Source organism: Ictidomys tridecemlineatus, chromosome 13 (genome assembly GCF_052094955.1).
Source record: "Ictidomys tridecemlineatus isolate mIctTri1 chromosome 13, mIctTri1.hap1, whole genome shotgun sequence".
Lineage (NCBI taxonomy): Eukaryota > Metazoa > Chordata > Mammalia > Rodentia > Sciuridae > Ictidomys > Ictidomys tridecemlineatus.
In genome coordinates, this window is record NC_135489.1 from 7,770,563 (window position 1) to 7,798,126 (window position 27,564).

The window sequence follows — 27,564 nt, forward strand, 5'->3', positions numbered from 1 at the left end:
TGCCCGAGCTCCATTGCCTTTTCCAATCTTCCAAATACTGTAGTACTACTTATTTGTTTATTCTTCTCTCTTCCAACTCTTCCAAGGACATTTCATCCAGTGCTATAGCATATAGTGCTACCAATATGCTCAGGACAACCAAATGAACTGTAGCACTGGTATTTTTTCTACTCCTGACCACTTTCAATTACCCAATCGATTACTAGACATTTTAGCCTAACAGACATTTCATGTATAACACATACAAAGTTAAAGCTTGTGATTTTTACCCAGATTGAGCACTTCTAGACTTCCTCATGTCATAAATCACATAATCATTGATGCTCTTGGTCAAGTTCAAACCCATGAATCACCCATGATTACTACATTTCACTCCACCTAATTCTTAAGTAAATATTGTCAGTTTTCACACGCCATGTCCAAAGATTGTCTTTTTATCTCTAGACCCAATACCAACACTTCATCTAAGCCACCGTCACATCTGGACTGAACTAATTACTGCTTAAGACTTGCTATATATGAAGAACCTCTTTAAGCAGTTACATGCAGAGCTGTAAAATTTCATTTATCAACCATTCCAGCTATATTTAACCTCATTACAAGGCAACAATATCATTTATTCCTTGCAATAGCCTTCTGTCATAGAAACTATCATAATCTTAATTTATCAGAGGACAATGAAGTATGTTGAAGGTTAAATGGCCAACCCAAGTTCACACAGCTGCTACGCACAGAATCTAGATCTCGCATTTATAACGTGCCTGCTGGGCAGTGTGGGGAGATTCCTGACCTTCTTCAATATTCTTTCAGGATTGACCTTTTCCATATTGCTGTGTTGGACAAAATCTCACCCACAAAGATTGCATCCATTTAAAATAAGCCAACGAGTGAGTTTCAACAGTTGTATATACCCGTTAAAAATACTGTCATAATAAAAATAACATTTTCACCATTGTTTGCAGCCTGTTCCCCATCCACACCTTTACCCTGGTCACCCTCTCAAAGCTAGGCAACCAATGACCTCATTTCTGTTACCGAAGATAAGTGTGAAATCATTACAATATGATCTTGAGAGGCCTGACTTCTTTGACTTGGCACCATAATTCTGATATTTGTCTCACATTCTGCGTACCAGGAGACTTTCTTTTCCATCATTCAGGGATACCTGTTGATGGATGTACTGTGATCCCCCCTCCTGCTCTATTTAGGTTGTTTTTACTCCTGCCTCTTGGAAACAAAGTGAACATTTCTATACTTGCCATTAGGTGGATATGATTTTCGTTTTGAGTGGATAAATTTTTAAAAGTAGTAAATTTCTAAAAGTGGCATGGCTGGGTAGATGGATAACGTTTTAAACAACATCGGTGAGCAGTATTATATTTTGACCACCAACATGACTGTAGTTGCTCCATGTTTTCACTAACTCTAATTATTCTCAGTCTTTTGGACCATTCTAATGAATGGGTAGTTTTGGATTTTGGTTTGAATTTTACAGACAACTAATGATGTCATGTGTTGTCTCATGCACTTATTTACTGAGCATTTAGAAAATATTCATGATTTTTGTCCATTTTTAATACTGGATTATTTATGTTCTTCTTATTGCATTGTCAGAATTCATATATCCTTGATACACGTCCTTTATCAGATAAATGCTTTAAAAAATGTTTTCTGTTCTATTACTGGCCTTTTAAATTTACAAATTGGGTCTTTTAAAGAGAAAAGTATTTTAAATTTTGATGTAGTTCAAATCAGTTTAGCATCTTTCTTTCTTTCTTTTTTGTCTTAAGAAATTGTTTTCTTATACCACAGGGGAAACACTCTCTCCTATGTTTACTTTTGGGAGTTTTTGCATTTCATTTAGACCAGTGATCTTGTTTTGAGTTTATTTTGTCTATGGTGTAAAGTAAGATCAATGTTTACTTATTTACCTAGGACAGTCAGTTGTCCTAACAGCATTTGTTGAATAAAATTCCTTTCCCCATTGACTTGTCTTTGTATCTTTCTCTCAATTCAACTGACCGTGAAAGCACAGGTTCATTCCTGACCTTCTATTCCCTTTCATTGATCGTTTTGCATATCCTGTTGCTAATATCTTATTGTGATGATCTCTGTAGTTTCGTGGTTAGCCTTGATGTTTTTAAGCATAATAGTTCCAACTTCGCTCTTTATTAAACTTGCTTTGTTTAATCTAGGTTATAGAGATTTCCAACTAAAATGAGCTTTTAATATCTACAAAAAATAGACTTATGGAATGTTGTTTAGAATTATGTGGAATGTATTTGATTTTTTTTTTTTGTACTTGAAAACTGTGTGTACTTTCCTATGCATACTCACTTTTGTGAATTAGATTGTGTCCTCTGCACTAGAATTCAAGTTTTTTTTTCAGAAGGGCAATGTCTGACTCTCTTGTATCTCCAAATCACCAACCAGGAGCAGAGGATCTGGCATGGATCAAAGATACATACCTCTTGTGTCCACATTACCAGTCCTGATGGTTGGTTAGAATTCTACAGTGTGTCGAGTTTTCAGACAGAAGATGGTTGGGCCCAAACGTAGATAGTAAAGGAGGAGTGGGGAGGGGAGTGGGAGGACAGGTGCATTGACTATCGAGCTCACGTTAATGTAATTCATTGATGAACAGGCAGGGTCTCTGACTAGGATTTCACTAAAAGCTTAGTTATGTTCAGTCCCTCAACCTTGCAATGATAATATAAATATCACACATTTGTATTTCAAATCCTGGAAATTCTTTATTCACAGGTTTAATCTTATTGCCAAAATCATAACCATAATAATCATAATACAATACCAGTAAGACTTTAGAACTCACACTCTTCTCCTGTAGTTAGAAGAAGAATTGTGTTAGCTGTTTTATGCTATCAGAATTCCATAACCCTTAGAGACATGTAATATATAATAATTCTAAAATCCATCCACTTGTGAGAAAACCAAATGTCCAGGAGCTAGTAAGTAAATAGGGACTTGAACTTGCATTTTTTTGATAGTAAATCTACATTAATACATAGAATAGCTCATACAGTTACTGAAAGTCAAATTCTAAGCTCTCTGATTAGGTTCAGATATAATGTATGTGACTGTTAGCTATTTGTGTAATAGAATCTGTTAGTATATTACTATAAATAATCTTCTGTTAATAAAAGGAGAAATTAGAAAATATAACATATAAAATAAAATTCCACACATTCATGACATCAACCGGTAAGTTTCTTTGACTCAACACCAAAGACAGATTAGAATCTTTACTGAGCTTTCCCGAGCACCTACAACCAGCAATACTGTTTTACAGTTCTCGGTTCTGATCAGGAATCCTCCATATTGCTGCAAAATACTGAACTGTGTTTTGATGTGATCTCCAAAGATAACTTTAGGTAGCATATGAATTATTACTTGGGGTTATATTTTACATTCTTTAATTCTTAGGAAATTGATATTTTACTCCTGGAATTTATGGCACATTTCTACATCTCAGCACTTTCGATGATCATTTCCTTGTTAAGGAGCTGACTAAACACCAAGTGCCATGTACATTAACAATATCATTAGCACTGCTAAAACTAGCCTCAAAATTTTATCTCCTAAATATTGCCCAGGGTTTAAATCAAAGTAACAAATGCTCAATTAACCTGAACAGAGGGAAAATGCCTACTCAGCACCTTAGAAAATGATCTGGTTGAGTTATGAGTCATCTCATTTTGCAAAGCAGCAATAAAAAGGAGTCTTTCATTTGCAGAGGTACCCCTGGCATTTACAACAGATGATTATAATGAAGAAGAAACGTAACTTTTGAGTTTTATCAGAACAGGGGCATTTTATCTTGACCATGAATCTTTGCCTCTGCAGCTTTCATCTACCAAGGAAATATCTCCACGAGTTGTCAAGGGTGCAGCTACTCTCCCAGGCACTCCCAGGACTCTGACTCACCTTATGAAAGTTTCTGAAATAAGCTGCCTTTTCATCTGGAAATTTTTCTAACCTTCTGGGTCCTTTGCTGGAAGCCTTCTTGAAAACCAGCCAGCATCGTCTGAAAATCTGAAAATAAATAAAAGAATCCCATTATCTCTGCTTTTTATAGGCTCTTAGTGGCACCCAGAGGTTTATCTATTCAATTAATCCACTGGGGAATAAATTTTTAAAAGCACACTTACTTTATAGAGTAACTTTGTCTTTGAATGATAAGTATGTTACTAATTACAATTGCAGCAAAATTTTAAAATACAATATTTCTTATAAAAGAATTTCTTTGTGTAATGAGGTTGTCAATGTGTTCATTTCAGTAGTTTTCAATGTAAGTAAATCCCCAGTGTTTCAAGACCGTATACAACCTTTATTCCCACTATCCTCAGGACAGATGATTTTCTGTTTTCTGTGCTAGTGCAGTAGCAGTTCAATAAGCTTAAGTGAGCACTTCTGTATGGCTCCATTTTCTACCTCTGGAGGAAAAAAAAAACTTGCATTTAAAAATTAACTTATCTTGTAGGATTTTAGGCTTTTTTTTTTTAAACAGATGCCCATATGTTAATTTAGGAAAGAGAAAGTAATTTGTTTTTATAATGGGCACATCTGTCTCACTCTTTTATACTTTTTTAGTAACTAGAATTTTATTAAGTACTTAGTTTCAGATTTTATATACACATTTAATCATCAGAACTAGTAGATAAAGTAAGTATTATTAACTTCATTTTAAGATAGAGTTAGAGATAATGCAAGATTGGAAAACACAACTGTATGTCTTTACACTTTGGTTAAAAAAATGACTAATAAATTGCACAAACAGAAACCGTTATTTCTGGAAATTGCCTTTAAGTTATGAACTAATCACTCTTGGAAGTTTCCATCATCTGTCACCGGGTTCTCACCTATCACATGCTGTTAGTCAGGTATTTTGTGTAAGGTTTTTAAATTTCCATTTGTCTCAAATTATTTTTGATATTTTAAAGTCTAAAGACATTCTCAGAGTAAAGTGATTAAAACACAAACATAATTTATTGGGAAAATGAAATTAATTTATCATGGCTGTGTTCTAGTTCTATTCCATTTGATCTCTAATTGAATTTTAAAGCTTCAAGTAGGAAAAGAATCACTTAATGGCAGATTTCAAAATATTTTGCTTTTAAAGAAGAGAAAGGTAACCAAAAGGGCCTTGGTATGAAGAGTTTTCAAGTGTCATTTTGTGTTATTGTGAAGTCAAATTAAATATAAGTCAGGGCATTTAATGCCACCTCTACAAGAGGAGTATAAAATGAGAAGAAGCATGAGGAAATCACCTCTTTGTCCTTTTTTATCAAACTAGTTTTTATTGGTGTGCTATGATCTGCTCAGGCCCTGGAACTGGCATCTTCTGTGAGTGTGTTGGAGACATTCCAGAGATGAGCCGCAAATTAACTGCTTGAGCCCTGAAAATCACTCCCAGGATGAAAAAAAAAAATTATAAAGGAGTAGGTTTATTTTGCTTGTAAATGATAAATATAAAATCTTTGGGTGCATGAAAGAGAACCTTGTGAATAAAATTAGGTACCTGATTTTTATTATCCCATTGAAAATAGGACAGAAATGAATGACCTTCCCGAGCAGTCTGGGGAGGAAGACGGGCTGTTCACTTCATGGTTCCACAAGGGCTGCTGAAGTTGCAAAGTCCATTGGCTGATTAGCAGCAGAACTTATTTCTTGCAAGAGGATTCTCTTTCCCTGGTGTCTGTCCCTTAGCAGATGATGTCCCTGCATGCTCCATCTTGATTTCTGGATGGTGCATAAACTCTATTTCAGGGTATCAGCTAATTTCACCTTGTCATTCAGATTCCTCTTCTAAACATGCCAATCATCTCACCAAACTAATTTCTGGGTGAACCTCAGATTTTCCTCATAGAACATTCCACGTTTCTGCCAGGACTCCAGAAATCCCAGGGACCTCCAGTTGGTACACACCCTGCACACACCGGCCGGCTGTAATCAAACCCCCTCTTCATCCCCTTCCATCTGATGAAAACCCTTTTACCACATGGCAATCTCTTCCCCTTAGTGCCTTTTCCTTTTCAAGGTGATTTTACACAAAGGACATCCTTTTTGCATTTAAGACTCACTGAGCAGTAGATGGTAGATTTCTTGGCTTTAGTTCATACCTGTAATTACATTATTTAGCTAGGACTCATTCACAAGCTTTAACTTACTCAAAAGTTGGATTTAATGGGCCTGTTCCATCACAAGCTGTTGACCTAATGAGTCTTGCACTTCAAACAGGATTTTGGTTAGAAACTTGGTAGAATTTCTGATGATAGGAACTGTCAAACCTGAGAGTCCCTGGCACTATAACTAGAAACTTTGTCTCTAGAGGTTTCAAAAATATACAGAAGAAATTGGTCCATCTGAGAGGCTTCTATTGGTGTTCCATTCTGAAAGCAAGATACTCTATAGATGATGTCTCTGGGTAAAGGATTAGATTCTTATTCATAACTATCATGTGTCAGATGAACATATCAGAATAACAAACACAGGGGGCTGGCGTTGTAGCTTAGTGGTTGAGTGCTTGCCTCACATGCATGGTGAGGCACTGGGTTCGATCCTGAGCACCATATAAAATAAATAAATAAAGATATTGTGTCCACCTGATAGTTATTGCAGGTTTAATGTATGAAAAATTTTAACTTGCCTAGTCCTGGATTTTTGTCCTCTGAACAAAGGAACATGGTACAACAAAACACATTTGTTTCTTTGTAAAAAGTAGTTATTACAATGTGTCAACTTTATTCAACAGATGAAATTAGTTTTAGCTATATCTTCAATACAGAAGGGAGTTTTAGTATCTTTCAATACCACATATACCTCTCATTTATTCAAAACATACTTGAGAATTCTAGATTCTGTAGACATAGTAGTTAAAAAAAGAAAAGCATTAATTACCATGAAAACCAAGTTCCTGTGCCTATGGAAACAGCACTCCTGTCTTGGGAACTTTCCCTCCATGGGCCGATGACAGCCATCAAGGAGTACTTTTGAGGACAGCCTTTTGCAGAGTGCTGGGGTTGTGAAAAGAACTGTAGGACAGGGAGAGAGAAGGGAGCACCAGGCGTGTCAGGGGAAGGCTGGCCCAGGGGGACATTGAGCACAGCATTAGCGGAAGCAAGAGAAGGAGTGATTCAAACACCAGGAAAGAGAATTTTAGTCAGAGAGAATGTCAAGTACCATGCCCCTGCAGTGTTGGGGAAGACAGTCAAGTAGGGTTGTAGGGTTGGTTCTGGGCACATAAAATGGAGCCAGGAGCCCTCGAACACCCGCAGCTGAGCATTTGAACTGGCTGTCTGCACACACCACACTGTACCTGCTGACCCTATGAAATGGGTCCAACTGCAGCTTCTAGAAAGCAATTCACCAGTGTCACTGTTGGTGAAACCAAACCTTTGCTGCCTGAGGCTGTGCCAAGGCCTTTTTTACAAGAGGGGTGCAGTTCGACCTCTGATGAACCAGCCACAATTCTTGACAAGTCAGAGATGAAACTAGCCACCCACATTGCACTTCAATCTATGAAAAGAGTTGCCACCTTGTAGAACCTGAGAGCACACTTTAAAGACAGCTTGAATTTTGCATCCTTCAGACTGCAATCCTAATAAACCCTAAATAAACATAATCCTTTACTGTCTGGGTAGGATTTTATCTCTAGTGAAGGCAAGAACCTGTCTGAATTACTGCTTCAAGGGCCCAGGGCAGTGGGCAGGGAACTACAGTAAGGGGACAGGGTAGAGACATCTCTTAGGAGCTTGGCTTCTACTTTCTGATGGTATGCCACCAAGACTCCGAAGCACCAAGAAATAGAGGAGAGCTTAAAGTTTAACAAAAAAGTCATTGCAATTATATCATCAAAGTTCACAATAAGGTAAAATATGTTATTAGAGACAGAGACTGTTTGAAATACATATTAATTGAGAAGAATGAGTGTTTTATTCTGCCTTTGTGAGTATGCACAAAGAAGCCTCAGAATTATAAAACAAAATTGTCAAAAAATAGAAAATTTTATGATAACATTTTAAAGATTTCAGTATTTCAGGAAAAGTAATACATATGTGAGTGACAGATGTACAGTGTTTGAACAACATGATTGATGAAGCTGATTAAATAGACCTCTATACATGGTACAGGAGGATTGCATAGTCTATGTGATTCTCAGACTTCTAAAGAATGGGAGAGAAGGTGATCATCCATTAGGTTATGAACCAACAAGTTCAAAGGATTGAAACTAGATCGAACAGCAAATTAGAAGCCTTGCTCTGTGGAGTGCCAATGCTAATTAAAAGGCACAGTAACTAAGACACCGCGGAACGGGGCAAACAGACCAAAGGAGTAGAATAAACACAGCAGCACACATAGGATACTTGGTTGATAACAAAACGAAGCACTTGGTTTGCAGCAACAGGGAGGACTTGCTAACCAACAGCTCTGGGATCACTGCATAAATCAAACAACCACAAAACGAGAATTGTCCTCTGCACAGGATGCCGCAAGATCAGTTTCATCTTTTGATGTAAAAAAGAGCACCTCTGTTTAACCAACCACTGCGATGCCTAGTCAAACAGCATTTCTGCCTTTTAATTTACCTTCCTCTTTTTTTGCCCACTCAATGTCATATATTTTCAGGCTTAGAAATCAGGTGTGTTCTTGACTTGAATGTGACAGTTCCATAATTGAAGCTTTCAGAAAAAATAATACGATACTAATACATCAGTAATCTCAAGTTAGGAACAAAATAAGACACAAAAACATAATTAGAAGAGAAAATGTGTAATAAATTTAAGTAAGAATTATGTTTTGTGTCAGGAAAAAATACTCTGAGAATTAAAAATTGAGCCAGTGATTAGAAGATACTTGCTATACACATGACTGTCAAGTGGCACAGATCCAGGGTGTGCAAAGAATTCTTAGAAATACAGAAGAAAAAGACAAACAATCTGGGTTAAAAAAGGGCAAGCAGGTACCAGAATAGGCGCTTATAAAAAGGAGCCGTGCACATGCCCAACTATCCTGTGAACGTGCTCAGTCTCCCTGCACCTGGGAAATCTGATATGAAGCTCAACGAGACATTATTTTACTCCATTAAGAGGAAAGAAAAAGAAAAACCACTGCCTACAGCACATATTGGCTAAGCTGTGGAGCAAAGGGTTTCATATTCTGTTGGAGGAAAAAGTCTGAGTGCATACATTTGGAGGCTACGTAGCTGTCTAGAATCCTAGAATTTTCTTGAAATTTACACAGAATTTTGTAACTCCACTCTTGGTTTTATACCTACCAGAAAAATGTGCACCATGTATACCAATGTTCATAAAAGCATTATTAATAAAGGTCTCAGATCCATACATTGCAATTTATTTAGACAATTAAATACTGGGCAGCCGTGAAAAATATCTGAACTGTAGCTACATGGATAAATCTCAAAATCCTCATGTGAATAAAAAAATCCAGGTTAAAAACAAAAATGCATAGTTAAGTTTCTCATACAAACTCCTGAAATTGGCAAAACCAAAGTATACCACACAGATAAATACTTAGGTGGTCGGTATACCAAGAGTAGGAACTCGGCTTCCATCACGTTCAGCGTACTGGTTGATGTAATGGGAGGTGGTGGGGTGACACTCATTCTGCTCAATTAATATAGGAGCATTCTGAGGCACATGCTGTGAGTTCTTGGCTGCTAACACAGCTCTATCTATTTGGGGGTATATACACCAGCATTGGCCTCAAGCTGTCCATTAGTTTATGTCATTTTCTTTGTGGCTGTTTTAGTTTTCAATTATTTTTGAAAGTTAAAAAATACCTCACATTCATGTTTACACAGCCATTAGGAGCCCCTTTTACTTTTGCTTTTCTCCTTTCTTTTAATTCTACTTCTAAGAGGAAAGAGAGAGCAATAGATAGAGGAAGAAGAATGATCCCCAGTGCTTTTCACGATAGCAGATGGCAGTTGCTGAGAAGGGGTCAGAACAGGTATTAGGATCAACCTTTAATTAGACTGAGCACCCTAGGGAGGCAGGCAGATGTCAACAGCTTTTGGTTAAGACATAGGCATCCCAGAACTGTTGATATCTAATGAGCTCAGGCATCTAAAAAAACCCCAAACCTGACAGCCTTACTTATATTAAAAAAGAAGTTAACTGTGATTGGCTTTGCCTTGGAGTCTGGAGGGAACATCTGGGCTTGTGCCGCTGCAGGGAAATGAGGTGGGATGCCCACCAGAGAGGGTGTCAGGGCAGCTCTTGACACTGAGATGCAGCCTTCACCCAGGACCAGGAAATTCAGCAAAGACAGGGAAGGGTAAATGTGACTGATCCATTTAACTCAAGTAATCTGCCAAAGAGCCCCAAACCAAGTTGAGCTAATAATATACTAAAATGTCTTGCTGCTTCAAAGCCTGTCTTTTGGGATCATCTCTGTAGTTCATCCTATTCCCATATCATATTGTGTCCAATCTAAATTGCAATGTACTAGACATTTAATAGGCAATTAAATAACAGATATACAGAGAGGAGACCATGATTTATGTCTTATTATTCATGTCTAAAATAAGAAGAATTATTTTCAATAATTATTCTTTAGAATAAACCTACACTGTGCTCAACTCTTATGGAATTCATTGCATTTGACTTTGTTCTTCAGTTAATGTTTTATAATCTTTCCCAATAAACTATTGATTGAATTTATTTTGTTCAGGTTTTTTCAGTACTGGGAAAAAGTAGAAATTCTTACCAGAGCTACCATTCAAAAATGTTTTTCATATAGACATTATTAGAGTCTGAAAGTGTTCAGCAGACTATTTATACTTTACATTAAATATATAGATTTGTCCTTAAGGTAGATTTTCAGAGATGCAAAGGAGATAAAAAGTTATAACTTTATATATCATTGAAGAAGTAAGTAATCATAAATAATTTGTAATTATTGTTATTTGTTGGTCTAAGAAATTTACAAAATTTTGGAGCCTTTATATGCCAATATTTAAAAAATGCAACATGATTACACCAGATAAACTTTTAAAAAATCAGCCTTTACAAACTAGTTCAGCATTTAGTAAGAAGATTAGAACCAGATATAGTGATTCTTTTGATTTTGCCTGCTAATATATGTTTCCCCAAGAAATGGTTTGCAATACTGTTGATTTCCTAGATTAGGTACACAAAAATTAAATAAAACTCTTCTCTACATTTTCCTAGGCAAAAATAATGAATACATTTGCTCAAACGAAAGTGTACTTTGTTTCATTAAATTATACAGACTATGAATGTTTTAAGAATTGACACCCTGATGCTGAAATGGAATGTCTTCATAGTCATCAACAAATATCCTTAAGTAAAAACACTCGACAAGTCTCCTTTTATTAATAAATCACGTGACTAGTCAAGACACAAATTGCATTTATGAGAATAGCTGCCAAAAAGTATGGATGCAACACCTACACCTAGATCAAGACATTTAATTTTTAATATTAAATGCCTTATCAAGAACTAGGCAAGGAGAACAGAGTATCATCAGTGTTTATCATTGAGGCAGTAAAAATACTGCACCCAGTTACTAAATGAATAAAATAGTGCATGTGTACTTCATAATGGGTACTCATGCCTTTGATGGTGACTTGTATAAAAAGTGTTGTGACTAGAAAATGATATTTCACATTATAGAGCCAGAAATGTGATTGGGGATTTTGGTTTGACTCCTTGTAATTACCTGAATTTCCAAAACATGTGTTTCCTGTAAACAGAAAAACCTGCAACTCTCATTGCAATATCTCCAGTCCTGGCTTCTGTGGGCCCAGCTGAACCGACCACGTGGGCTGAGAACACACATAGCCTATTGGGTCTGCACACACCCCTACAGCTCAGGATGTGGTCCACAGGCTGCGAATTCTCTCAAATATTTTCAGTGCTTTGGTGAGAAATAAGTAAAATTCAAACTATCCTTCCTGTGAATTTACTAAAAATACTAAATCATGCAAGAGCATCTGAAATCTTTGGGTCAGAGGTATCTATCCAAAGTTGCCCTGATAAAATATATAAGTTGTAAACTGTGGTCATATTACAAAAACAAAGAAATGACAAATGTCTAAGGAGCTGGAAATGTTAATGACACTGATCTGATCATCATAAATTCATACATGTGCTAAATTACCACACTGTACCTCATAAATAGTTACAACTAATATGTATCAATTAAGAGTAAGGGATTTTTGTTTTGTTTTGTTTTTTAAGTGCCCTTGTTTAAGGAAGAAACAGACACAGTGATAAAATGCAAAAAGCATCTTTCTTGGGTTATGGAATGTAAGTGTATTGTTTTAAAAACATGAACAAATCTGCTTTTATTTACTTTTACCTAATAGCTTAATTGATTAAAAACAGTGATTATTTTAAAAATGTAAGAATTCATATCACTGTTTCAAGGGTTGTTTTTACTTAAGCACTTGAAAGTATTTTTGCTGACCATTTCTGCTGTAGGTTATGGGATCTGGGACTGGAAGGAGCAGAGGCAGAAAGAGACAGGGGAACATAGGACCAGACTCCCACTGTCCCTGCACAGATGCTCGGCTGAGCACTGTGTTTTAGTACACAGGTATGTAGACTTCTGTTTGGTCTTTTCAATTTCACTTTATGTATTTGTATAAATAATATACACATATATCCATCTATCTCTATGTAATCAATCTCATTTCTTATGGTTGTAAAGACCAAACTGAATGTGCTAGACTTTCCTGTTCTTATTTTCTTGGTTCTCCCCAATGTTAATAAACCAGAAAAACAACTCTGAAATTCCCAAAGGACTAAAGATGATTCTAAAATTCTAATCCGTGGCAATTTTCGAGGATGCCATGTTGGTTTTTAAGATTTCAACGGAATAAATACAGTTCTTTCTGCTGCAGTTGCTTATTGGGACATGGATGAAGGACGGGGAGAGAGTACACAGCCGAGGATGACACACTCCCCGGCAGCAGCGAGCCTCAGGTCCAGGGCGTGATGCTGTCATCGGAGGCCAAGAGCAGACTGGGCAGCCCCAGCAGAGGGGAGCGTTTAGAAACAACCTGAGCCCTGGGAAGATCTTGAACAGCACACCCTTCAGTGCCTGCTTCCAGCAGCCCTCCGCCGACGTGAACTGGAACAAAACAAGTTTTTTCTTTGCTAGAGATCTCCAGGAAACACCCACGTTTTCTGGTGCCACTTACATTATTAATCCATGAAAGTTATCAACCCACTGATGAGGTTACAGCTCATAATCTTATTATTTAACCTCTGAGCATCCCTGCATTAACACAGGAACTTTTCAGGGGACAGTAGAGATTGAAACCATAGCACTTCTGAAGAAACTGAATGCACAAGGGATTGTAACTTAAAGCGAAATAACACAATAATCAAGAATGAACTAAATATGGAATACAGAGAAACAAAATAATAAATATTTGATAAGTAATATGAAATAAATTCTGAGCATATGAATAGGAAGAATATAATCTCACATAAGAAAAATAATATTTTAAATATATCAATTGTATCCACCCTGAATTAAAAACTCAATGCAATTCAATGAAAAAATACAATTGAGATTTTTATGAAAACTTGACAGTATTTGGCAGATGTACAAAGATCAGTAAGGGCAATTTGACAAAGATGGAAAGGTCTCTAAAAAATTTCAGCCTTAGGCATTTCTGACTTTCCTGACTTTCTGCCTGTGCATTCGTGGGTATCCACATTACATTTATGTGGTAACTGATACATGGGAACTCTTCTCCCTCTCATGTTTGTAATTTTTTTAGATCTCTGTTTAGTACATTTATTTTGCTTTTTCTACTAAGTCAATAAGGTTTTTTGGATTCAAGGCAGCCTCTGAAAGTTTTTCCTTTCCACTCCAGAAAAATATTGTTGACAAATATTCCGACTCATCCACACGTAACAGCTCTTCCCCTTCCCGTTTCTACTACTAAACCTAATAAACCTCACCTTCAGACGCTGTTCTGGTCACCTCCCATCTGATCTCCTGCTTTCCACTTGTTTTACCCCCCATCAAGTTTACAAATCATTCTGTACTAACGCCTAAGTTGGTGATGTGGTCCTGTATCTCTCTGGATTTTAAACAAAAAAGAAAGCGGAGGACAACCCGCTCAGTGCCTCCCAGTGGCCCACTGCTTACACACCAAGATGGAATCCCCACCCTGCGCTTCAGGGAGGCCCAGACTCACCCTGGGGTCACATGGCGGCCTCCTCCTCCACCCAGAGCTCTCCCAAAGCACCGTGATTGCCTGAAAATCATTCTTCAAATTAATCCTTCCCTTAGAGCTCTCTACTCCTTTGTAATTTCCCAAACGAGCACTTATTCTAGGCCATGCACGGATGTAAACTGTTTAAAAGTATTCACTAATTTAATCCCCAGAACAACATCATTAGGTTATTGTATTGTCATTGTATTTGAAAATCCGTGAGAAAAACCAATGTACAGAAATGTTGAAAAGAAAGGATAATAACTGAGATGTAGAAAGGAAGCCGTGATAATGCAGTTTTAGTGTTTGTGTTTGTAATTACCATGTCATATCCCTCACACATTGAAGCCATTTGAATCTTAAACAAGCAAGATAGGAACCCATTGATTTTGAAGCTGGGAAAATTGCACTAAGCTTGGAGTAAATTACAAACTGAGCTGGAGGAAAAATGCTGAAATTAGAGGAATCAAATTAAAATGGGAGGTGGCATCAGTTTCTTATTTGTTCCTGAAGTCGCCTTTGAGTAGAAAATGCCCTTCCTGATATGAGCCCAAGAGACAGTACAGAAAAGAGGGGTGATAAAAGAGAAAGGTTTGCAACGTGCAGCGCTCCCTCCAAGACCTGAAGAACCACGCAAGGCCAGGGCTGGGTTTGCTCAGGATTAAGACAAGGAGAAACTCTTGAATCCCCATGTTTAGTTATTAATACAACTTTGCCCCCAAATGTGCCTTAGGACGAGCATTCTATCCTTTCCTTTTGAGGTCACAAATCTTCTAAAGTCATAAGTAATCTTTTTTTAAAAAATCAAGTTTTAATAAAAGTATCCAGATGTGAAGTGAATGGTGCGTGAGCGCACAACCACCTTGCAGCCTCAGGAGCGCAACCACGCCCAGGGGCTAACCTGCAGCTTCTCTCCTAACCCTAGACAGGAATGCTTCCTTGGTCCAAAGACTGGGGAGAGAAACAGCTCCAAAGATGACTGGCTTCAGATGTCTAAAGATCTCATGATATGAAGCGTCTACAAAGCAATTTTATTCAGAAAGAAAAAAAAGAAAAGAAAAGCAAAAGCTTCTTTGCAAAATTACACAGTGTTTCTTTCCTACTTTTACCTTTTTATTTCTATCATTTCTGCAAATTTAATTTTGGTTGCTGTGTTAAAACAGTATTGGCTTTCTGTTTAGAGCTACCTAATTGGATTGGGGCGCTCCGCGTTTGTTTTTGTATTGTTTTAATGATACGATTTAACCCGACTTGACTCTTGCGTCAACATTTTGGGCATTGTTTCCATAGCAGCAGCAGCAATCTGACTTTCAGTAATAATAACTGGCATCTTAGTTCTGATGTTTTCCATTGTTCTAATTGATTTACAAATATCAACATAGTTTAAACAGCCCTAAATCCAATAAGGGAGGCCATGTAATTATCCCTGCTTATAGAATGGCACACTCAGGTAGAAAAGTTAAGTAACTTCAAGTTTGGCACAATATTAAATTATTGTTACTGTTTGTTAAATTGATTTGCTATCTTTGCTTTCCTTCCATTCTAAGCTACTCTGCTTGCCACCAACCAAACAATTAGCAATTCTTGCCATGCTTTGCCCATTTGAAGGATCCTGCATGTCTGATATGCTCATCTGACTGTGTAATTCCAACATACACGGCTTCCCTCGCCATCCTTTTTCATTCTGCCTATGGGTTATCTCCTACTTTTCATTCAAATTAAACCTCCCAGGGACTCACAATTACTTATCAGCATCCTTTCTTTGTGTTTTAGTGGTGTCTTGACATCTGGTCAACCTGATTGCCTTTTCCTATCAGTCTAATAGTTTTCAGGGAAGAAATCCTCAGGCAGATGAAACTCTCCTGCTCATTGTCATGCTCCCAATATCCATTATCCTGTGCTCGATTTGCCACAAACATGACAGCGATTGTTGTCTTATTTGTTTTATAAATGAATATACAGAAGTTTCATTTCTCCTGTTAGATGCAACTCTGCATGTCAAACAGCTTGCTGCAGGGTAGAGTCCCATAAGGGTTCTGTATATGTGGGTAGAAGCATGAATTCATTATGCCTTAGATTTCTAAAGAATCAGCAACAATTATTCCAAACCCTAATAAAAGCAATTATATATTTCAGCAACACTTTAATTCTTACTTCCAACAACAGTCTCTCACAAGTGACTGAAAATTGCTATTTTTCAAAAAAATATAACAGTGTATTCAATCTTTGTGGATCATATACATCAGTAATGCACAGATTGCACCATCGCCATCTCCTTGACCAGTCACTACGTCAGGAGCTATTCCTCCATCACAAGCAAGTAGATGTTTCCACCTAGGAATTACTCCAGATCATGAGAACAAGTTACAGTAGGTTGCAATTTAGAAGGCTTCACTTATAATTCAAATCACACAGTAAATACATATTGAAATTGTGGGAAAACATCATACTTACAGTATTGGAGAACAAAACTCATAATTCCCTCCAACTGGCAACAGTTTGGGGAAACAGAAGAACAAGTAAACATACCGCTAGTTGAGTAAAGAAATGTGTGTGTGTGTGTATGTGCGTGCGCGCATGTGTGTACTACATGATAACATACACACTATTCCCTACCTCTCCCACTCAACTAAGACCAAGAATCAACATTACTTAATAAAAACCACAATGAAGAATCTGTGGCAAATTCCATAATCTTACTTTCCTTTAAAGCTGACTAATATTCCATTGAATATATATAGCACATTTTCTTTATCCATCTATTGAGGGTCATCTAGGTTGGTTCCATAATCTAGCTATTATGAATTGAGCTGCTATAAACAAATTTACCAGTAAATGGCTGGAGTTGGAGAAAATCATGCTAAGTGAAATAAGCGAATCCCCCAAAACCAAAGGCTGAATGTTTTTTCTAATATGTGGATGCTAATTCACAATAAGGCGGGGGGCACTAGGGAAGAATAGCATTACCTTAGATTAGGTAGAGGGAACTGATGGGAAGGGAGGGTAGAGGATGTGGGGATAGGAGAGAAAGTAGAATGAAACAGACATTATTACTGTATGTATATATGTGACTGCATGACCACTATGATTCTGCAACACATACACTCAGAAGAATGATAAATCATATCCCATCTATGTATGATATATCAAAGTGCATAAATGAATTCTACTTTCATGTATAACTAATTAAAACAAATTTAAAAATTAAAAAAATAATCTGTGGCAATCAGTATCACCATAAAAATTCCCTTTAGCCACCCCATAATTTACATGTTAGAAAGTTTAAATGATATAATTACAGAAGAGAAAGAAATTATAGAAATACTAAAAATACTAAAATAATAAAAATTAAGAGATTAACAATTTACTGCTTAAGTGACTGTATATTGGTAAGCAACAAAACCAATTGAAATCTATGATAGAGATTAAGAGGATTAATTTCACTAAGGTAGGGTTTATAAAGTTAATCATCAAAAGTTCATAATCTCATATAAATACACAACAATCATCCACAAAGTAGGATGGAAATACACTTAAATGAAATGACAAGATCTACAAAAGAAACATGAAAACATGTCCAAGGACAGAAACCATGATTTTATTGAAAAGACCAATCTTGATTGGAGAGAAGGTAAATTGAACTGTATTATTTAATATTTTAATGAAACAAACCTTAAATCACTCTTATGAGGGTATAAACGCTTCCATATTAGTTAATATTTTAAATGCAGTAAACTTTAAATTATTACACACATTATTTAACTTACAGAAAAGGAGGGATGGCTAGTTAAACTCAGAAGAAATACAACATTAAAATTTATGCTAAGATGCCCCAGTAATCAAAACAATGCAGTTATAGCACCTGAATAGTCAGAATAGAAGAGCATAAAAAATAGTTACGATGATAAAGCTCACATTTCAAGTCAGTGCACGAGCATAAGGAACATTTTCTGCTTGAAAATATGTGCCAAATCACTTGCATGTGACTTGGAACTATCATTCCTACATTCTAGAATTTGAGCCATAGATGCATCTTCAGTTTTCACCATGTTATATGCATGAATTATATATTGCAAGAGTGTTGATAATAGCAACGTATTGGAAATAACACCTGTATTTCTTAATAGGAAACTGTTCAGTAAATTATGTATCCAAGAAATGAAATAAGAAAGCTTTCTTGTACCCACATGAAACTTACCCACTTATCTGCTGGGAAGTTTATGTGTGATTAAAATCCCAAAGTGGTTTAAGTTTTTGGTAGGAGATATTTTAAAAATTAAAAATTTATAGCTGTACTTTTTATCTCTAGGAAGAAATTCTAGACAGGTATGATGATGCACACCTATCATTCCAGCCAGTAGGGAGGTAGAGTCAGGCCAGATGTCAGTTCAAGGGCAGCCTGGGCAGTATATCAAGGTGTTGTCTTAAAATAAAATAAAAGGTAAAAAGGGGTGTAGATGCAGCTAAGTGATAAAGAGCCCCTGGATTCAATCCCTAGGACTTGAGAGAAAAATGGAGGGTGGGGGGATCAAATAGAAAGAAAACTGTAAATAAAAATAAGTTTCACTACAGGATCAAGGAGTAGGGTCTACAAAGATGAGAGTAGCAGAGACAGTTCTCAATTTACAGAGTAGGTGACAGTGAATTGCCTATCTAAAAAGGAATACTAAAATATGATAAGTGACAGTTCCAATGAATCGGTGGTTGTACCTGTGCTGAGAATGGTTGGCTTTGGCAGTGTGATGCGGAGCAGGATGGTGGGAAGACTGACCCAGGGAAAGTCCTTTTGTCTCTACCTCCAAGATCTGCTGGTATCTATTCATGTCCTTCCTGAATGTCCAGCAGTCGCTCACTCCACCCTCACACTAGCACCATGTGGCATCTACTCCCATTATTTTCAGTTTAAAGATAAAGCAACCAAGACTTTGAGAAGCTACCAAATAGCCAAGGTGAATCAGGGAAGCATGCCATGTTCAGGGAGGAATTTGGGGAGAGAAATGGGTAAAGGAAGATGGCAGGAGGGGGGCAGTTGACATTGAAAGGGAAAGGCAAGACTGGATGCTAAGGAAGGAAGAGAGAGAACTGGGGTGGATGGGATGTGAAGTCTCCCAGTGGTTGGGGTGAGTGGGGTTTGAAGTCCCCCAGTGGTTGGGGTGAGTGGGGTGTGAAGTCTCCCAGTGGTTGGGGTGAGTGGGGTGTGAAGTCTCCCAGTGGTTGGGGTGAGTGGGGTGTGAAGTCCCCCAGTGGTTGGGGTGAGTGGGGTGTGAAGTCTCCCAGTGGTTGGGGTGAGTGGGGTGTGAAGTCTCCCAGTGGTTGGAGTGAGAGGGGTGTGAAGTCTCCCAGTGGTTGGGGTGAGTGGGGTGTGAAGTCTCCCAGTGGTTGGGGTGAGTGGGGTGTGAAGTCCCCCAGTGGTTGAGGTGAGTGGGGTGTGAAGTCTCCCAGTGGTTGGCGTGAGTGGGGTGTGAAGTCTGCCAGTGGTTAGGGTGAGTGGGGTGTGAAGTCCCCCAGTGGTTGGGGTGAGTGGGGTGTGAAGTCTCCCAGTGGTTGGGGTGAGTGGGGTATGAAGTCTCCCAGTGGTTGGGGTGAGTGGGGTGTGAAGTCTCCCAGTGGTTGGGGTGAGTGGGGTGTGAAGTCCCCCAGTGGTTGAGGTGAGTGGGATGTGAAGTCTCCCAGTGGTTGGCGTGAGTGGGGTGTGAAGTCTGCCAGTGGTTAGGGTGAGTGGGGTGTGAAGTCCCCCAGTGGTTGGGGTGAGTGGAGTGTGAAGTCTCCCAGTGGTTGGGGTGAGTGGGGTGTGAAGTCTCCCAGTGGTTAGGGTGAGTGGGGTGTGAAGTCTCCCAGTGGTTGGGGTGAGTGGGGTGTGAAGTCCCCCAGTGGTTGGGGTGAGTCGGGTGTGAAGTCTCCCAGTGGTTGGGGTGAGTGGGGTGTGAAGTCTCCCAGTGGTTGGGGTGAGTGGGGTGTGAAGTCTCCCAGTGGTTGGGGTGAGTGGGGTGTGAAGTCTCCCAGTGGTTGGGGTGAGTGGGGTATGAAGTCTCCCAGTGGTTGAGAGAGTGTAAGGAGGTAGCAAAGGAGGTGAAGCATTAAAGGGACCCAAGCATTTAAATGTTCTTATTGAGGAGAATGAAGGGCAATGGGTAGCTTTCCTAAAAGATATGACCTTAAAAATTAGACCCCAAGCCATCTCTGTTGTACTCTGCATCCTGTGGAACTTGCCGTGAGACTTGTTTCTCCTCACCCTTTCATATTTATCTTCCATGTGGATTCAAATATATCAACATAACATTTCCATTCTCAAAATGCATCTGTTCCAACTGAAAAGATATGTGGGGAAAGAGCCTATTTACATTAGATTTCAATAAAATAATGATAGCCCTGAAACTTTATAGCATTTTTCATATGTCACAATCATAAAGCATCAAATTGTACATGACAGTTTCATTTGAAACCTCTGCTTAGATACAAATCCTTTTTAAAAATCCCTCAATCATTCCTTTAGAAAAAATAGCAATACTGAAAGCTTTCTAAGGAGCTTATTTTTACTGGAATCCAAATCTTTGATATATCTTGGACATGCTGGACTATAATGTCAGTACACTTCTAAGACATAATATCATAAAAATCATATAAGAGCACAGAGAGTGCCCTCTGCAAAGGAGATTTTATCAGGATCTTGGCCAGGTAGCAACTGAAAATACCTTTGAAGTGTGTTTGCCAGATAGAGGTCATAAATTATTCCTCGTTCAAAAACAGAAAATAAAAAGAGTAGACTGAATATTTGCAAAAATCCACACGCTGTTCTAGGCATAGAGGAATAATTCAGTTCTTATCAATATGCCATGCTCATAATAAGCATTGAGCAATGGTTATCTGAGTGGATAGAGCCTTAAAAGCAATTCAATAAGTTAAATAAATATTCATAGAACTGGGGAATGATAATGAAGAGATCCCAACTTGAGGAAATGGTAGTCCAATGGGGCAGACCAGCACACACACACACACACACACACAAATAATAATAATTTCAAATCACTCTAGAAAGGGGAATGACAATGATATTCTCAGGGTGCAATGAGACAAAGAGGGGTACTTCATAAGCCTGAGGAGCAAAGTCTGAAGGAAGGAAACCTGCTTAGAAGAAGAGAAGACGAGAGTGACGATGAACTAACCAGGCAACAGCAGAGGCAGATAACTAAGTCCAAGGCTGAGAAGTCTTCATAAAATCAAAATGGAAGATTCTTCGTACATATTTTTATCTGTTTTTACATGAACATGGTTTAAATCCTCTATCTTCTATATTAACGTGTTACTTTTTTGTCTGAGCAATTTTGACTAATTTCATTGAAGATACATTAAATTGAGCCCTCAGTCTTACTGAGCCACTTGGACTGATTCAACTATTTTTTTTTTTTTGTAAAATGAGATGGTTGAACTAAATTACTATTAAAAGTCCCTTTATAACAAAAATATCCTGTGTATAGTGTGGATATACCAACCAGAAAGAATCATCATTTTTAAATAACCAACATTCTATACAGAGTCTCTGATCACGTACATGGATAAATAGCTGGAAAATCAGAATTGATTTTATAAAGATGTGGAGTCCTTGATCAAGACTACACGTGAGAACAAAACATTACCTTTCACTTTTAATTTTAATGGTATGTATTTAGCAGACTGTTTTTAGCTGTATTTTTACATACCTAATTCTTTGGCATTTGTCTTCCACAAATTATCGAAGATCTCTAGATTTGATGTTTAGCAAATACTTCTGCCACAGATTCTTTTTCTGAGGTAATTTGAGCCATAAATATTTCAGTAGACTGATTTTATTTCTATGTCATTGGTTCTAAGAAGGGCTCACAGGTGTATTCCTTGGGTTCTTATATCCTTGAATATGATATATGTCTTCTTCATACTTGATATTTGGAGGGATTAACCTTCTTATAAATGCTTGATTCCAGCAGACTCTGTAGAAATTCAACTAATTATGTAAACACTGAGCCTGGCCCTGGTCTTTTTTCTATGTCATTTCCACTTACTGTTTAGGAGGATTTTACATTTCATTGTTGTTTTTCAAGAATTCTTTCTAGATGTTATAATTCCCAAGATTTTTCAGGCTGGAAATGTTTAGAAAGCTATGACTGTTGCATTTACAATGGGATGTTAACTTATCCAAGTAAAATATCTTTTTGAATAACACTGTCACTCAGAATTTTATATGAATTGATCTATTATTTTATGGAATCCAGAGATTCCTAATAAAATTTGGGGCTAATATGAATGACCACATTTAAAGTCATTTTCTTTAATATTTTGAAATCTGAAGAACTTTATATACTTATCTTTTAATATAGCCTAGGAAGAGGTAAAAATGTTTTGTTTAATAACAAAATACTTTAAGAAGTAATACCCTAAAATTAGAAACATAATGACAATGGTCATTACGATTAACACTGTAAATATGTTCAACCATGTGCTGGAAATTTTCATCAAAGTGTATTAACTAAGAATATAAAAAGCTAAATAAGAATTGGAAAAAAATAAGAGAAACCAAAACTCTCATTGTTTACAGAAAGCTGTTGTTGACATAAAAAAAAAAAAAAAACAGAGTGAAGGATGGGCGCGGTGGCCCATGCCTGAAATCCCAGCATCTAGGGAGGCTAAGGCAGGAGGATTGCAATTTCAAAGCTAGCCTCAGCACTTAGCGAGATCTTAAGCAACTTAGAGAGACCCTGTCTCAAAGTGAAAATAAATAAATAAAAAGGTCTGTGGATGTAGTTAGTTGTTAAGTGCCTCTGGATTAAATCCCCAGTATCAAACAAACAAACAAACAAACCTGAGTGAATCCATAGCAAATTATTAGTATGATAATTTCACAAGCTACGGATCATATGATTTATATATAAAGAAATCATGCACTTTCTTATTCAGTGGCAGCAAAGATGTTGAAATTGTAGGAGAAACATATGAATTTTATAATGACCCCCAAAATATAAAATGTAGGTATAAGAAAATCAATTAAGACTATTATGGAGAAAATAACTTTTTTGAAAGACGTTAAAATCCAGTGGAAATGAAGTGGCATATATGTAATAGAAGGGTGCACACTGATTCACTTCCTACTCATTTCCAAGTACAGGTTCAACCAAACCCTCCAAGATGCTTTGTGCAGGTTCACAGTTATACAATCCTGGTATATGACAGAGAGGTAGATAAAGGGCTTTCCCTGTCTGGTATAAAGACTTATAATGAAGGAGTAGTAATTAAGACTGTGCTGTTCTGTTGCAGGCTTAAAGGCATGGAGAAAAATAAAGAATAAGTTTTATTCAAAGTTCTCATCATATAAAATATCAGTTCCCATGTATAAATTTTAATTATAATTATAAAAAGAAATTTTTTTAAAAAAATATAGAAAGAAATACAGAATAATATATTTATTATGTTGGGTTTGAAAAGGATTTCTTTGACTGAAAATATATATCTGAAATATGAACATTTATACACAGAAGGCACACATAAAACACATATAATTCAACTCAAGACTAAAGATTATATTAAAATCATATTAACAGTGGAACAAATAGACAAAATTAGACTATTGTTCCTGCATAGCTGAGAAGATGATCAATCATTATGTCAAATTGTTTTGATGCCAAGTCTCCTGCTAGAACTGAGAACTGGAAGCCTTCAGTTAGCGGAAAAAGCACTTCACAATAAGCTCAATTTCAACACAGTAAAGTATAATAAGATAGTACACCCATTTGGGAGCTGTTTTGATTCTTTTATTTATAAAACACCAATATACTAATCTATAACATGTGTTATTAGTCTTTCACACAATGGCATTTCTCAATAATCAGAGCAGAATAAAGAGAGAAAATTATTTGTAGCTCTTCAAAGTTTTAAAATATTTTGGATAAGCTTAATTTTTCAATTAAACATAATTGTTGGCCATCATTAACATTCTCTGAATTTCAGTGGCTTAATATTTATAAAAGAGCAGAAGGAACATCTGTCTTTCTCCTTCTAACCCCCTCCCCCAGCAGGATCAGGACCCAGGGCAAGTGAGTGCCAAGTAACTGTGATGCTTAGGGACTTTGGGCTGCTCAGTACAAACTAACCTCACTGATGGTCCTCAGGGCTTAGAGGTGGTAGCTTCTAGAAGATTCACTTTGCCCTTTCGTGTAATTATAGCCTCTTACCCCTGAATTTCTACGTAATATTTAACATCATAGTTTCTTTTTCTTACAGAGCAATCTTATTTTAGGAAAATAGAGCCCCTGCCTCTGAGACAAATTTAACACAGAGTCCTGGATTGAAGCGGCCACTCAGGGGTGGGATGGTAGGTGGGGCACGTGCTCTTGCTCCTCAGTTTTGCAAAATAACAAGCTGTTTTTAAAATAATTTTTAGGAGTTGCTATGATAACAGGCCTACTAAGTGTACTGCACAAGCCTAGTGCCTGCCACAGGAGTTATGATAATCAGCCTACTAAGCATGCAACACTCAGTCCAGTGCCTGCCACAAGAGTAGCAGTCTAGCAGAGTCCACGTTCTTATCATCTGAGAGCACCAGGGGGCATGTCAGCCCACACATAGATCTGTACTTCTTCTATTGGTCTGCCACTTATCCTCCTCAAGAGAATAAATTGGAAAAGCATCTCTTTCCACAAAAACTGTAAGATTCAAAAAGTAAAAGAAATGATATCACCATAAAATCCAATGTGACAACTGAATGAAGCGAGGACTATGTCACCAACAATGCCAGTGCCACCTAGTGAATGTTGCTGGCGTCCTGTTGTGAATCGGGTCCACTAGGACTCCTAATGTGGACGCTCACAAGGCAAGCGGCTTAGACTCCCTGGGGGATGTATTACCAAGAAAATCAAGAAGGGGCGGGGGGCGTAGGTGCTGCTCTAGATGGAGGCAAGTTCAGGAGAGGTACAAGCCCAATGCAGTATCCGACACCAGTGGTCCTCAGTTGAGGGGAAAAGGCATTCCCAGTGTGAGGGTGGATCTGGTGAGGATGCGGCTCTGGGTATAGACTTATGTTCAACTATCTTATTAAATCCTGTATTTCATATCACAGCATCTCATTAGGTAGATAATGGTGGCTGCTGGAGAATGGCCCTATTTTTTTAAAAGAGATACCTCAGTGTTCAGGGTGATGTGTCATGAAATTTATAGCCACTTTCACATGGTTTGGTAGAAGAGAAGCTGGAACACAAGTTGCCAAGTATTAATGCTTGATGAATTTAGGTGAAGAGTTGGAACTTATTTATGGCACTACTTCTTCGATCTTTCTGAGAGTTGAAAAAATTGTCAAAAATAAGCATTTGTTTTAATAAAAGGAAAAATACAATTCAAATGAATTTTTATGGGTGCAGGCAGATGGGTATACAAGTACAAGCCTTGTGTTAGGCAGAATTTTAAGATGACCCCAAGACTCATGGTCTCCCTGTGAACTTTCCAAATGCAATCCTTTGCTCATGGCAGTGGGTACAGCTGGTAAATGTGGTGTGACATCATTCCTGCCAATCAGTCACACAGCAAAGGGAAAGACGTGTTCCTATATAATAAACCAGTTGGCTCCAGGTTTCTAAAGAGATATTACCCTTGGGCTGGGGATGTGGCTCAAGTGGTAGTGCGCTTGCCTGGCATGCATGCGGCCTGGGTTCGATCCTCAGCACCACATACAAACAAAGATGTTGTGTCCAATAAAAATAAATAAATAATTTTTTTTTTTTAAAAGAGATATTACCCTAGATGGGCATGATCAGTCTGATGAGTCTTTAAAAGGAGGTCTTGAGGTTAGGGACCAAAGAAAAATTTGAAGCAGCAGAGTAATTCTCTCATTACCCATGAGGAAGCAATTGGCCATGTATCTCACTAGCCTCATGGAAAGAAAGGATGGGAAAACTCAAGGAGCTGAAGCCATATATTCTACATCTGCAAGAAAATAAATTCTGCCAAAAATGAGTGAGCTTGGAAGGGGGACCCTAAGAGAGACGAGGACACAGGCCTTCTGTACCCGGGTGCAGGCTTGTTAGACACAGAATCGAGGACCCAGGTGCTGCACCCAGACTCCTGACCTACAGAGACTGAAATCATAAATTTGTGCTATTTCAAGCCTCTAAGTGTGGAGAAGTTTACAATGTAGCAATAAAAAGTAATGCATATTTTGGTAGCCATAAAGCAAGGTCCTGCCATAGTAAATCTTAAAAACATGGGAGCAGTTCAGTTCCAAACTGAGCCATGGACAGAAGGGATGGAAGATTTTAAGATGCATGATGCAGAAAGCTTCAACGATGGTGAACAGACTGTGAGTAAAAAGCATGAAACAAGTCCAAGAGCTGCACTCGTAGAGAGTGTGTTCTTCCATCACAGTGAGATTGAACCAGAAATAAAAATGAAATGTGTTGGAATCCCCAAGTACATACAAAGTAGTCCTAAATGTGCATGGATCAGAGACAAATCATGGATGAATCAGAAAACAGTTTATGAAAAGATAATTAAAGCAAAATTTCCAGATTTGGGGGAGATACAGATAAAGGTATGGTCATTTCTAATTTTATAGCTTTCTATGCCACAGGGGTTGCAATGACTCATCTGAGCACAAACACACATAGCACACGCTCACAACATGCGCACATGCACGAAAAGACGGAAAGAAAAAAATGAAAGGAAAGTTAATCAAGCTCAAAGCAAGTGAAAGAAAGAAAATAAAAGTAAAAACAATGCTTTAAAATTATAAAACAAATGATAAAAATCTATAACTTAAAATGCTTGTTGAAAAGATCAGTAATACCAGTTGGGGAGAGAGAGAGGGAACATATTATGAAAATAAGAATACTGAAAATAAAATTGGGAGTATTCTGTGGATTCTTTTTAAACTAAAAGGTTAATAAGGCCAGCAATAAAAAAATTAATGATAATAAACATAATATCTTAGACACAATGGATAAATTATTGGAAAACTCACAGGTTACCAAAAATAAGAAACAGAAAAATCTAAATAGTCCTAGGCCTATTAGGTTTCTGTTCACGATTCACAGCCCAGAGGCCTCACTGGTGAATTCTATTTCATGTTTAAGGAAGAAATGATAATAACATACAAAATAATTCATAAAGTAGTGGAAAAGGAAGTCTTCGGTTGTTTTATAATAATAACACAAATCAAAGGCAGAATAAAGTTATGTAAAGAGAATATAATTTTAGATTATCCTCAGGAAATTAGAAAAAAGAATTTAAAATCTGTGTATATAATTCACAAAACTGATATGATAAAAGGAAAAGTCATCTCACTTAAATATATGCAAGAAAAATCAGTT

At 37.4% G+C, this 27,564-nt stretch overlaps 1 protein-coding gene across 1 annotated transcript in view; it reads right to left on the reverse strand.

The window, feature by feature from the left end:
* Dok6 (docking protein 6) overlaps nt 1–27,564 on the reverse strand; it is a 364,718-nt gene that overhangs the window by 232,318 nt on the left and 104,836 nt on the right. Inside the window, exon 2 of the mRNA XM_078029901.1 lies at nt 3,946–4,053. Coding sequence (XP_077886027.1) covers nt 3,946–4,053 — 108 coding nt within the window. The remainder of the gene's footprint in view (nt 1–3,945; nt 4,054–27,564) is intronic.